Source organism: Alternaria triticimaculans, assembly GCF_023758025.1.
Source record: "Alternaria triticimaculans strain BMP 0046 chromosome Unknown scaffold_17, whole genome shotgun sequence".
Taxonomy (NCBI): domain Eukaryota; kingdom Fungi; phylum Ascomycota; class Dothideomycetes; order Pleosporales; family Pleosporaceae; genus Alternaria; species Alternaria triticimaculans.
Window position 1 is genome coordinate 431,287 of NW_026055974.1, and position 13,700 is coordinate 444,986.

Sequence of the window (13,700 nt, forward strand, 5' to 3'; positions counted from 1 at the left end):
TTGGAGCCGCATCGCTTATGTCGACACACCGCCGCGAGACGAGGTCTCGTCCAGGAGCTTGACCTCAGAAGCCGACACCCTGCTCCGACGCTCCTCTCGGTCATAATTCTGCCGGCGAACGGTCTCGTCGCGAGGCAGCGTCAGAATAGCGTAGTAATTTATCCCGCGTGCGAGATTTTCCCGGGATGGTACCAGCCAATAGCGCGGCATGCATTTACGGCACCTCCCCGGCCGCTACGAGGAGCTTGACAAGCTTCTCTTCCTCGACTGACAGCTAACGTGGGAGACCAAGAGAAATCCGGGACACGAGAGCGTTTGGGGGATAATGCGGGGTTCCCATCGTGTGGTGGCCAGGTTCTTGACTCGTCCTTAGCTCGGCCCCAAGCTCCACAAGACGCACGAACAAGGAAGCTTTCTCCACCTAAGCCTGCCAACCTTTCCGCCTCCTTACTGGGCATGTAACCTACGTGCAGATGGCGCTGCCGTGAGAGACACGAGAGGCGACCGGCGTGGCCGCTTGATCGGTAATTGATCAGACGATCAGCGGTCCGCTTACTGCGCAAGGGTTAGTTTCAACGCCTGCAATGGCCGACGAGACGGGTCGACCTATTGAACGTTGGGAAAACCACAGTTGGGAAGGTCATCCGGCATTCCTGGCTCGGAAGACCGACGCCGACCGCTACTGGCGATGGACAAACGTGGAGTAGAGGCTTCCGGGGTTGACTCTGGGGTCTCATGGATGGTGTGATTTAACAGGCCTTGCATCTAGGATCTCCGCATCTCGTACCCCACCATCAGTTCAAGTATAAGAGGCACATGCGCCTTTGTACGATTGAGTCGTCACTGCCTTTCCTCCCTGTCCGACAGACGTAGGTTCCGCAGCTCAATCACGACCTTACTTCGATCTACCTATACCAATATCGCCCATCATGGTCGTTTGGAACCCATGGAAGGAGAACTTGAAGCACACTCCCAAGGAGAGCCTTAACTGGCGTCTCTGGTATGGTGTCTTCGGTAAGTTATCTCACCTCCTATTAGACTCTACCCAACTAACTCGTCCTAGTCTTCGGTCTCATGGGCGCTGCTCGTGGTATCGACGAAGGCCTCATCGGTACTACAGCCGAACTCGACCCCTTCAAACGCAAGTTCGGACTCGAAGAAGACGGCAGCAAGAGCGAGCACGAGATCGCGGAGCTCCTATCGAACATCACATCCATGGTACAGATGGGTTCCATCTTGGGTTCCCTGATTGCCTTCTTCATCACCGACAAGATTGGTCGTCTCTGGGCTACTCGCCAACTTTGCATTGTCTGGGTTATCGGCATCGTCATCTTCCTCACCAGCTCTATCACTGGATCTGTTGGACAAATCTACGCCGGCCGCTTCATTGCTGGTATCGGCATCGGACAGACCACCGTCGTCGCACCTACCTACCTGGCTGAGACTGCGCCCCGGGCCATCCGTGGTCTCTGTGTCTGCGCTTTCGCTGGATCAGTCTACATCGGTATTATGCTTGCCTACTTCGCATCATGGGGCTCCTCCATCCACATCTCGTCTGCCACTGATGCTCAATGGCTCGTACCCAACAGCATGCACATCATGTTCGCCGGTCTCATCTTCACCCTCTCTTGGTTCGCCAAGGAGAGTTCCCGTTGGTTGATCAAGGTCGGCCGCCACGAGGAGGCGCTCGACAACCTCGCACAACTCCGCAACCTCCCCGCTGACCACCCTTACGTTACCTCGGAGATTATGGACATTAACGACCAGCTCAACCGCGAACGCGAAGCCACTATGGGTACATCTTGGCTCGGACCCATCCGTGAGCTCTTCTCCAGCAAGGCCAATCTCTACCGCCTTCAGCTCTCTGTCTTGTCCCAGCTGCTATCGCAATGGTCGGGCGCCAACTCTATCACAATCTACGCTCCCAAGTACTTTGAGATGATGGGCACCAGCGGTCAACAAGAGAAGCTCTTCGCCACAGCCATCTTCGGTGTTGTCAAGTTTGTCAGTTCCATGATCTGCGCCTTCTTCCTGATCGACTTCCTCGGCCGCAAGCGCTCTCTCGCCACCGGTATCACACTCCAACTCCTATCCATGCTCTACATGGCCATCTTCCTACTCATCGACACCGGTGTTGCCGATGGCGTACCCCAGAGCTCCAGCCAAAAGCACGCTGCCATGGGCGCCATCGTCATGATCTACTTCTCCGGTTTCGGTTGGGCGCTCGGATGGAACTCGATCCAGTACCTCATCAACTCCGAGATCTACCCTCTCCGTCTCCGTGCTCTCGGTGGTTCCATCGCCATGACATTCCACTTTGTCAACCAGTACGGTAACTCCAAGGCTGTACCTCTCATGTTCATTTCCATGACCCACGGAGGCACTATGCTGTTCTTCTCCTGCGTCACCGCCGTCGGTCTCGTCTGGGTGTACTTCTTCCTGCCTGAGACTTCTGGAAAGTCGCTCGAATCTCTCGACGAGATGTTCAACCTTCCTTGGCACCTTATTGGTCGCAAGGGTGCCGAGCTTACAAAGGGTTCTGGTGGCATGGCTGAGATTATGGATGAGTCGGGTGAGAAGGCTGTTGAGTACCAGATGGAGAATGCTGGTGGCGCTGAGCAGCAGACCCACCGCGTGGAGCAGAAGGTCTAGGCCACTGAGGCAGTCGTATGAATACCCTGTATATAGCATCGCACACATCAATAGTGTTGCTGGATGTATATGAATGAAGTTATGAACACAAAGAACCTTTTCTCATGCATGTCCACGTCTAACAATCTCTTAATATACCAACAGGTTACAACTGCCACATTTACGATCGCATTGGTTACACCCTACTTCCATCAGACATGCAAACTTTTACAGTCGAATTGATACCTATGTTTCCTAAAACAAAGCCTAACTTCGACCGAAAGATCATCAGCCTCTTGGGATAGCTAAGCGAATATCCACAGTAGGGAGCGACAAGCCAACTCAAACCCGGCGCCAGGTGAGTCAAAGCCTAAAGCTCAACCGATGTGGAGGACTAGCCTCGGTACCCTAGAGCGATGATAGTAATATGAAAACGTCGTCCCCAACGCCTCGCTCGTTCAAACCATGATAACCTGCCCCATAACAATGACAATAACAATGAAAAACACCCGTGCATGACTTTTGGTAGGAAAAGGAAAGGAGCAGCCAAATAGCCCACGCCCATATCGCGAGCATCCAAGCCACCTCCACAACATCACACCTAGACCCCACCAGCCATCGAAGCCCGCTTTGACCGCCTGCCTCGCTGACTGCCCTCATCCGTCTCCTCCGCAAGCCACAGCGCAACCTCCAGTTTCGTCTCCGTCACCTGACTCCTCGCTGCCTTCCTAAACACCCTCATCACCTCCCCCACAACCGTCACCTCATCCTCCATGAACGTGATCTGACGCAGGAACGCGTATAGTGAAGTACTACCCAACTTGATCTTCCGCTGGATCTTAGCGGTATTCAGACTAGTTGTTGTGGTTGTGGGGTGACCGGCTAAGGAAGCGAAGGCCTCGCAAATGTCGTCTTTGGTCGTTGTGCCGTCCCAGAGTTCGAAGTCGAGGGTGGTGATGAAGGTTTCTAGGGAGGTGGCGCCGAGAAAGGTTGTGCGTGCTTTTGAGGCTGCGCGGCGGATGGATGGGGTGGAGTGGCTGGAGCTGTATGACTTGATGGTGTCGGACTCCGAGGATGAGTCGTCGTAGGAGGAGGTGGGAGGAGTGGTGGTTGGGGCGGAGTCCGGGATGATTACCGTTTGCTCGACGGTGGTGGCTTCGTTGGCAGGTGTTTTGGAAAGAACAGTTTGCCAGAACCCCTGGTTAGGAGTCGCAATGACGACAGACGGCTCGTCGCGCGTTGCATCGTCTGTACTCAGCTCCTCGACAGCAGAGATAGGCTCCTCGGTAATGGGAGGCACCATGCTGATGAACATTGCATCAACGGCATCGGGGTCAGCGGTCCAAGTCTCAATATACCTGTTGGCCTTCTCAGCTTTCTTATCCTTATTCTGTCGTATGGATACCGAAACTTCGAGTGGCGCTACATGCATAGCCACAAGATTGTTGTGAAAGTCGCGAGTTTCTTTGGTCTCACCCGAACCGTTGGGCTTGCAGAGTAGAGAGGCGATAAAGTCAGGCTCTTTCTTCTCAGTAGCGACAATCTTCTTCTTTTCAGCTTTAGTAGCCTTCTGGTCCTTCTTTGAGGCCTTTTGCTGCTTGGGCGCAGTGACCGGCAGCGAGACAAGAGTGGTATGAAGCGCAACCAGCTTCTCATGAAAGCCGCGCGCCTCCTTGGTCTCGCCTGGGCCGTTAGGCTTGGAAAGAAAAGAAGCGACAAATTTCTGCTCTTTTTTCTCAACAGTGACAGTCTTCTTCTGATCAGCTTTAGTAGCTTTTGACTTGGCTGTTGGAGTCTTCTGCTGCTTGTGAGAAGTGACTGGCAGCGAAGGTGGAGCGACATGAAGCGCGACGAGCTTCTCGTGAAGGTTGCGAGATTCTGTGGTCACACCAGAGCCATTGGGCCTGGCAAGCAGTATAGCAACGTGATCAGACTCATCCGGGATTACACTGGGCTCTGTATCATCAAAGGTAATTTGGGCATAGCCGGTTTCGGGAAGCTTTTGAACCACATCGGACTTCGTCGTGGCCACCTCCTTAGATGCCTCAGATGTCTTAGCGGCCTTCTTCTGAGCCTTGCTAAGCTTCTGCTGCTTGGCTTCAGCGACCGGCAGTACAATGGGAGTAACGTGCATGGCGACCAACTTAGCCTCTTCGTCGCGGGATAGGCGCGAAGGGTAAAGAGCCGAGTTGGGCATCGACAGGATCGCCGAAGGGCTACAGGTCGACTTTTCAGCGCCAGTCACCTTGGTCGGCTCGGACGACGTGTCGACTGCCTCAGCCAGATCTTCAGTCATCGAAGGCTCCTCATCCGCATCACCTATCGGAGCAGTGATGTAGATCTGGGGTAGTGTAGTAACACTGGAAGCTTCGGCAAAGTCGTCGTCGTCTTCAAGGACAGTGACCTGCTCTGGAGAGGCAAGCTCTTGTACTAGCTGAGGAGCGTCTTCGTCTGACTCAGTATAGGGTTCCGTGGCCCTATCTGACTCAACGTCGGTGTCAGACTGAACAGTCTCGGGCGCATCAGCGGACTGTAAGGTAGACTCAGTGACGCCGTCTGCCATGCGCTGCTCGATACCATCGTCGTGGTTGTGGGCGACACAAGACTCATGCGCAGGATGGTTGGTATGCACAATGCGCTCAACTACACCGTCTACGACGCGCTGCTCGACGATGTCGCTGTAGCTGTAGCTTGGGCGTACAATCCGCAGAGGGGCAAGACGTTTCTCTTCAGCGCTAGCTTTCGTCTTCTCAATAGTCGCTTCAATCTCGTGAGTCCGGTTGGCAGGAGGTAGAAGCGGTTTCCGGTTCTTCTTCACAGGTCGTCGTGTAGGTCGGCTAGGCTGGGTTTTGAGCACTGCGTTCTTGCCCTTGGATGCCAACTCTTGCGCGGCCTTCTGCTTAGCGGCTTCGAGCTTCTTCCGCTGGATCGCAAGATTCTCAATGCGTTTGGCCTCGCTCTCGGCGGCTTTCTTCTGGAGAGCTTCTTGTTTGGCGTCAACAGGAGTGTTGGTGTTAGTGCTGTCAACGGTGACCGCACCAGATGCATCAGGGGTAGTGTCAATAGCAGACATCTTGTTAACTGCGTATGTGACTGGCTGAAAGCTTTCGACTTTTGTTACTGTGCAGCTGGGCCTGGTTGAGTTGCGGCAGGACTATGAACAAAGGGTTCTGAAATAAGTGAGTTGAGTGTGAAACAAACCAGTTGCTCCGTATGGGTGGGAATAAAAGTATTGCTCAGATCTGCCCTTATGAAAGTTGAGGAGAGAGCTCGTGTAGTAAGAGTTGCTCACCAAAAGGGGGTGTTTATATGGAACAGGCGTGTAAAACTCCACTAAACGCTCAGACCAGGCGTGAATGGAGCTCGTGCTTGAGGTAGTGACAGAAAGCTAGACCGTGACCCGACTATGCGTTAATGAAACAACAGGTGACGGGTGTTAGCTTTCACTGACAACGCGACGACTACCTGCAGGATGGTAGACTAGTCCGCACTCGCCAGGTACTTTTGGACAAGGCGGTGTCCCCAATCATATGTCGTCTCTCTGCGCTCGAAGCTGTAAAGAGACAAATCAACTTTGAGTTAGACTGTCATGGCTGAGTCTCATAGAAGCCGCATCATCTTGCAAGCGACTGCGTCTGGTATAGTCAACATCGTGTGTAATCGCGGTGGCTATGATTCACCTGCGGTGGATGTGAAATCCATATCGGTTTAGAACTAGGGCGAATTCAAGGTGCTATTACTTCGTTTAGCGCCGGAGAGACACGTAAACCGCATTGTATCGAGGACATGCCATGGAGTGCTCGGCAGTTTGAACTACATGCTGGGTGTGTGACCAAAGGTTCCTCCATATAGGAAGACCAGCTGCAGCTGACGAGACCTACGAAACCTCAAGAACGCTTCCTCGTGTCCGAACGTGACAACAATACTGTTCGGATGGATTTGTGTGTGTCGATGCGCCGACGAGGGGATGCCAAAGGAGACGATGGAGTGAAGAAGCTGCCCAGATGCAGTGGCATTCGTCAGCACGGCGCAGCAAAATGTGGCATGCCGGGTCACATCGCGTGTGCTGCAGAAGTACTCTGGGATCCGACGACATCTTCAGATAATACTGTTGATGGTAAAAAGAGAAAAGGCGGCCGACGTTGTGTAGCGACCGGCATGGTGGAGGATTGCAGTGGTTGAGGTTTGGAAGAGGCGAACCACAAGCTCCAACTCTCACCTCAATCGTGCCTTCTTATGTTCCATACAGGTGCAAAAACATCCAAAAAGAATGAGCTCTCCAGCGGGGAATTGAACCCCGGTCTCCCGCGAGTTGCCTGATAGGTGACAAGCGGAAATACTGACCACTATACTACTGAAGATTGATCAACCAGATGGTTGAGTAGGTGGATCGATGGAAGTAATATCAACAATCAAATTTATGAATTTGTGCGTTTGATTCTACCTCCGACGCTGAGCTGTGCTGGTCTACGCAGACGTTATCGAGTGAAAAAGAAGACGTGGTTCCCGCGTGCAGGTGGGGCATGAACCGGACCGGTGGCACCTGCATTCCCAGCCCCAAATTCTCGGCACTCACAAACGGTGACAAACACCCACAACATCACAACAGCGACAAGATCGATGCCCGGTGCCTACTCCAATCATTACATCTTTTCCATACCAACTCTTCTTCGGATTACCCGACATCAACGCAAGTGTCTTGCCCCTGAACCCGAAGCGCCGACGGGTCTCTTCGTGGAGACCCCGAAAGAAATGATCCCGAATCTTCAGGCAGTGAGATCGTAAAACGAACCACAGATGATAAGATGATAGGTGTGTAAGGTAAGATGCGGTGTAGTTCTACCGATGACACGCATGCCCATGTGAGGCACTGGAAGCTGCCCCTGCAGCTCGAACCAGGTGCACGGATCAGCATCGCGAATGATACCGCATCTTGTCACATACGCATGCGTGTGTTGTGTAGAACGGAAATCTAGGGAACGCTCCGTCATTGTATGAATTCAAGTTGAGTTACGAAAGGTGCAGTGTGTTCTCATTGCGAGATATGCAGATCTATCAACTCTGCCTAGGTGGGGAGGGGAGCGCGCACAAGATGTTTGCCAGAAAAGGCAGTGTTGACGCCCATTCGCGCATGTCCGTCACCATCATCCGGGTATCGTGGAGGCTGAACCGTCGGCTCAGGCCGTGTCCTATCGGCGTGGAACAGCATTCTCGTGGCGTGTGATGTTGTACTATGCCACGATGTAGCGCTGGGTTACTACGTGCGCGAGGCTATGCAATGGGCTGTAGGCCTAAAGTTGCTGTACGCGACTTATACGCGACGTGTGTGAATCTCTCAAATCTGCGAGAGAGCGTCCTGTAATATAACAGAGCCTAGACGCGATGCGCTTCTGCTCAAGATCAATAGTCTGACGCTGTGCCGTTCGAGTTGTTCTATTGTAGGCGGAACCGCGTAGACACCAACCCAGGCAGACTGCCCGTGCCATGACCCCGACTCATACCGCCAACAACTCGCAACACCATGACAAAAGGTCAATGATGAGGTCGCAACATTTCCCATTGCGATAGGAGCGACGACGTCATGTCTGACCGGCAACAGTCTCTACCGGAGAGCACAGGTTCGCTAGCGCTGCAACAGAAGGGAAAGTGAAGGATGGAAGCAGGCAAATCAGAGAAGAAGCGGTGGCTCATAGAGTAAGCTGCACTACCCAAGGTGCGGCGCGGGTCAGCGAGATTGAGCAGACATGGGCAGAGGGCTTGGCTGGGAATTGGAGGTGATGCGTTCTGGAATCTGGGGTCGCCCTGGGCAGGCGGGAGAGACAAAGAGAAGCGGAGTCGCGGGCTGGATGCCTTGATTCATGGTGTTGTTGGAGCGTCGGAAGAAGTCGCGATGGTCGCGACGAGAGGCCCAGCCGCTGATCAACAAGCAAGTCTTTATTGCGATGTCAAATGCACTGCATTGAAGATGCTCACTGCCATCTTGATCTACGGGGGGCATGTCGGCAGGGGTGCAGCAATGCTCAGCAGGACGTCGAGTGGCTGAGCGGGCATGCAGGCGTCCTCCGCCTCAGCGAAGTACGAGCACGTTGGCGCCCTCTTCTCCCACCGCCCGTTCAGCCCACGTCTTCGCTCGCTACTGCTCTGCTCTTGTTGCTATTCAATAAGAACGAACGGCATCTTGTCCTGGTCGCTCGTTGTTGTTTTTCCCACCAGCTGGAACCATTGCGCCGTGCACCTGCCGCTTCGCCCCGGCTATCCACCTGCACTTGACGGACCGAAGCGATCTGCACCGCGTCAGGCTGAATAGCAGAGAGCCAGGCGCCAGTGAGGCTCATATCGCATTCTGGAATTCGACAATAACTAGACTCGACGTTTGCCACAGTCACTCGTTTATTCATTCACGCGCTTCTGCTCTGCATGCCGACGTCTTCTTGCTTACTCGCTCCCACTGCGCGAGAGTCATAGCAGAGACGCCAGGCACTACCCGAGACGCGAACCAGGCACCCCGCCGCGCAAGGCGCGAACCACCGACTCAATGCGCTCTAGCAACAAGAGCTATCACAACATCAGCGAGTCGGGCCATGAGAAGAGAGAGGGCACGCCGTGGTACTGGCGCCTTATAGCCCTGGCTGCGTCATGGATGATACTCGGAGGGTGAGTGCTTGCCATGCGTCTCGAGGCGGCCCAGACGAAAGCATGCTAACGCCTCGAAGCTACCTCATACTGCCCGGCCTCTACAGAAAAGACTACGAGCTCAAGTTCAGCCGAGCAGTCCTATCCGTCTTCGTTGTCGCGCTCCTTACAGCCGGCTACTCGTTCACAGCACTGCTCTGCTTCGCCTGTCGCAATGAGCGCTTCCAAGCCGACGGCGTCTTCCTGTAAGGCCTCCATGCCTCCACCAACAGCGGAATACTAACCATATGTGTAGACCTGCGCTCACATCTTCCGCACTCGGCCTTATCTCGATAGCCTACAACTTCGTCTCCTCGCCCAACTACCACTGGGGAAATGCCGCCATAAGCGGCACCGTCATCAGCGCCGCCGGAACAATCCTCTACAGTTCCCTCCTCCTCTGGACATACCGCCGCATAGTCAAGTCCAAGCGCCAAACCGACACACGCCAGAACCTCTGGTCCGACCAAAACTACTACAACAACTTCATCCCAAATATGTACCCCACCGCCATGCGCTCGCCCTCGCAGCCACCCGCCGCCCTATACTCCGAAGACGACCGCGTGAACCAGCAAATGGCTCTCCTCCTCAAATCAGGAGACCCGCGACCGAGTCCTGACATAAACACCACTTTCAGGATAGACCTGCCAGAAGACAGGGAACAACAGGCAAGGCACCAGCACAGTCAGGAGTTGGTGGGCACGCCCGCACAAACACATGGCGATTGGGGCCGCGACCGGTCAGACAGCAGACCCGATAGTCTCAGCGAACAATGGACACAATATGGCCGCGGACGAAGCGAGAACCGCCCTTCCAGTACAGAGGGACGAGGCAGTCACTCGCGCAACCTCAGCCGGGAAGAACGGAGGCGCGAGATCGAACTTGGTCAAATACGCGTATGATCACCTCTTGTCTTTAGGCTTGGTTCTCATCTCTATCGTCCTTTCACGCAAAACTACGCATTCTCTACGCACACGGATAAGCGTCGGTGTTCCGGGCTCGGCGCTTTTGGAGTTTCTCTTTCGCGGAGTTGATACCTTTGTGTATTTCTATCATTATACTGGGACTATCTGGGAGGTTGGGGGGACGATGTACATGTTGCATGATTGCTTTGGGGCATATTATGGCGGAGTAGATTTTTTGTGTTTTTGTGTTGTTCTTACTATTATCTAGTTGGAATCGATTTTACTACAACCGACGTGCTTTGGTCGCTGTCACGTCCTGCTTCCATTGATGTCAACAATACTACCAGCGTCTCTATCGACCGTCGCACCACTCGCACCACTCGCCTCCCTCGGCTGCCTATCTTCATGGCCCCAAACCTCCTCCTAAATATTAAGCCAAGGTCCACCACCTCGGGCCTCATCCACACACACAAAGAACAACCTCATCATCCTGAAACACCCATTCTCCTTTCCCGTACCCCAGAACGAGGCTAATCGCCCCCTATCGCAACGACCGCATCTGCAACCACAAGCAGCCTTATCAACAGCCCCCCGTCCCATAATCACATAATCACGTTCTCGGGGCCGCCGCTTCTGTAACCCTCAGGAGATGATCGGGAAACTAATCGGGAAACCGGCATGCCATGTTGGCGGGGCGGCCGACTCGGTGATCTTTGGGCACATGGGGGGTCTGTCACATTGATCCGGCTTTGTTGCTATGTTGCTATGTCATGTTTCTTATCGTGCAACCATTCGTTGCGCGGCTTTCTCCGCGATACGGCATTGGATTGATTTGATGGCGGGGAGACTCACCGCAACAGGCTCTTGTTATTTGGGCAGATGGGTATTGTGGCGGGGTTCTAGATGCGAGATGAAGGTGGTAAGCGTAAGCACGTATCCGCGATGCAGGGTGGACGGGTCAGCTGACGTTCAAGCGAGCGCGTGGGTAGATTGGATGGCAAGGCGAGTGTGGACGTCTGGTGAAGGTCTGTGGCGGTGTAGAGGTTGAAAAGGCTTTTGGAGCGTACATCATACTACATCGCAGAGAATTACACGAATAACAGTCGAATGCGTGTTTTGCTAATGGAACTCGTTATCGCTATTTCGACCTATTGTATGCTTCTAAGTCTATCATCTACCATACGCTTTGGTAATGATTCGAAGCCTTGAAATACCCTTTCTGTCCGTCCTCCCTTCCTTACAATCCTCTATAGCTTGATAGCAAACTGCTTCAGGTACTCGTAATGCTCAACATTAGCGGCAACAGTATCTCGAATCTGCTTCGCGCCCTCCTCGCCGTACTTCTCCTTCCACTCAGCGAAGAGCTGTTCGTCACTCTTTGGCTCCTTCTTCTACTCGTTGTTAGCAAATGTCTTCTTTCCAACTGATCCTGTTATGATATAGCTTGTCAAAACTTACGTGTGTGCGTTCCCTCAGACGATCACTGTCTAGAGCATCCTCATGGAAACCCTTCCACTTCTCGAACGCCTCCTTGGCCTTGTCTTGGTCTTTCTCAGTGTCCCATACGAGCATGTTCGGGTCCCACTCGATTCCTGTCGTCTTGCAGAATGCCTCAATCATGCCGGATGGGTTGTCGAGTAGATCATCTGCATCAATGACACAAATCTCGACGCCGCCGGTGTGACCGTTTGCCTGGTCGTTGGCGTCGACCTCCTTTTGACCCGCGAACTTGGGACCGATTTGGCCCTCAGAGCGCAGGTAGTCGAACAGGCGGCGGAGCTCGTCGTAGCCGGCTTCATCCTCACGGAAGTTGTAGAAGCCAGTCATTTTGTCTAGCGGTGGGATGGTGCAGCGGTAGTAAGATGGGATGGAGAATTTCGGGTGGCGGATGAGGAAGGTGAAGTGGTAGGTTGCCAACAAGTCCTTCGGAATAACGGTCGGGTTGTTGGGCTCGCCTTTGGTGTCGTATGGGTAGGGAGGCTTGGAAGGGTCGCTACGAGTGGTGACAGGCGAGAGTTCGGTGGTGTTTGTTCCTACGCCGCGGCGGTAGTTGGATAGAGATGGTGCAATGGTCGCGGGCTTGCCGACGGGAGGAATCCAGTATTGGGCCATGTCTTTGATGAAAGCGCGCTTGCCCTGTAAGAGGTGAGCATGGACTTCTTCTACGAGGCTGCATCTTGCGCCTCCGATGTCTTCGTCAAATGGGCTGTCGTAAGGCTGAAGTCAAGGCAATAAGAGTTGGTGGAAGCGGAATGCTTCGGTGGTATTTCGGGCATGTGAAAGACCACATTCCTGAGGTTCCCAAGCCGAGGGGTCGTGTTGGACTCATTGAAATTGGTGCGCTCGCTTTGAAAGGCCGAGAGATTGTGCAGGATAGGCTCGAAAGAACGTGTGGGATGATCGCAGTAGGGGCGGGGTTGATTGGGATCTGACTGGCGGGCGGATGGCTGAGGCACACAACACGCAATAGCGGCCAAGATGACGAGATTGCGAATATAAGATATCGATTGGATGCGTAGGAACGAAAAGGTGAGGGGAAATGGTACGAAGCTGAGGAGAAACATGAAAAAGCATTAGTGAACGAACCTCGGAGTTCTCTCTCGCAATGCGATCAAAGATGGTCCTGTATGTGCTGTCCTCGTAACCAGACTCTTTCCTGGCCTTGGGGTCATTCTCATAACGCTCAGCAAGGCGCTCAGGCCCAAAGTAGTAGGCATCGCCGAAAGGCTCGTGAACACATTGCAGTGTGTCGTGACGGGTCATGAACACCTAGAAGATTGTCAGAACCCAGAATTGGGCGAGATACGGCGAAGCCAAGCATACCCGCTCAAAGGCCGTCGAGCAGGCCCTCGGATGAGTAGCCACAAAGATAGGCTTGCTCGTCATCGTCGCGGCTTCTCGACTCTGGTAGGATCTGTATTCCAAGTATCCTAGGGAGGCGACTGAGAAATACAGTCGGCGGGATTGGTGAAGAACAAGTCCAGATATATTCCAAGCTGAACAGCGACGCACCTACCGCGAAAAGTAAGAGGGGCACTAGCAGATTCTTATACCTGAGCCCCAGACAGAAACTGCCGCCGATCAACGATTGCTAGATGGAGCCCACAATTGCTGTTCGTTGAGCAGCAATCCCTACCGGCAACACGGATTAACAGGTACTAGCGGACCCAACCATGCAGTGTTGGCAGCTTCAATCAAAGGGTCCGGATGGACGCCTCACATGGGCGGCAGTCACACCCGCGAACGTGGCGTGAGGGCAATGCAGGTAATGCGGTTGCCCTGTCCCGATGCCAGGGTGGAATTGGCCAAAAGGGTTCGTATGGTGTTTTCTAGCAGCATGCATGATGTCACTGGCGGGATTGGTGGACGGAAGGTGTCGTAGTGGGGAGTGCCGTGCCCCTCACTAGCATGGCCATGCCCGAGGTGCCGACGGTCCCTCGCCCAAACTCTATCCCTTTCCAGTGCCGTTTGCGCATCGCGCGCATTATCGTT

At 53.8% G+C, this 13,700-nt stretch overlaps 4 protein-coding genes and 1 non-coding gene across 5 annotated transcripts; 2 read left to right on the forward strand and 3 right to left on the reverse strand.

The window, feature by feature from the left end:
• Nucleotides 1-929: 929 nt before the first annotated feature.
• Nucleotides 930-2,652, forward strand: J4E78_008923 (uncharacterized protein; the record flags this gene model as incomplete). Its single annotated transcript, XM_049369522.1, has 2 exons — nucleotides 930-1,014; nucleotides 1,064-2,652. The coding sequence occupies 2 exons, from the start codon at nucleotides 930-932 to the stop codon at nucleotides 2,650-2,652; spliced, it is 1,674 nt and encodes a 557-aa protein (XP_049218846.1).
• Nucleotides 2,653-3,232: 580 nt separating this feature from the next.
• J4E78_008924 (uncharacterized protein) lies at nucleotides 3,233-5,704 on the reverse strand (the record flags this gene model as incomplete). The annotated part of the gene is made up of 1 exon (XM_049369523.1): nucleotides 3,233-5,704. One exon carries the CDS (start codon nucleotides 5,702-5,704, stop codon nucleotides 3,233-3,235), a length of 2,472 nt encoding a protein of 823 aa, XP_049218847.1.
• A 1,202-nt stretch (nucleotides 5,705-6,906) lies between these two features.
• J4E78_008925 lies at nucleotides 6,907-6,992 on the reverse strand. The gene has a single exon. It is a non-coding gene; the product is annotated as a tRNA-Asp (tRNA).
• A 2,174-nt stretch (nucleotides 6,993-9,166) lies between these two features.
• Nucleotides 9,167-10,205, forward strand: J4E78_008926 (uncharacterized protein; the record flags this gene model as incomplete). Its single annotated transcript, XM_049369524.1, has 3 exons — nucleotides 9,167-9,285; nucleotides 9,345-9,509; nucleotides 9,560-10,205. The coding sequence occupies 3 exons, from the start codon at nucleotides 9,167-9,169 to the stop codon at nucleotides 10,203-10,205; spliced, it is 930 nt and encodes a 309-aa protein (XP_049218848.1).
• Nucleotides 10,206-11,455: 1,250 nt separating this feature from the next.
• J4E78_008927 (uncharacterized protein) lies at nucleotides 11,456-12,971 on the reverse strand (the record flags this gene model as incomplete). Its single annotated transcript, XM_049369525.1, has 3 exons — nucleotides 11,456-11,599; nucleotides 11,667-12,344; nucleotides 12,795-12,971. 3 exons carry the CDS (start codon nucleotides 12,969-12,971, stop codon nucleotides 11,456-11,458), a joined length of 999 nt encoding a protein of 332 aa, XP_049218849.1.
• Between the last annotated feature and the right edge of the window lie 729 nt (nucleotides 12,972-13,700).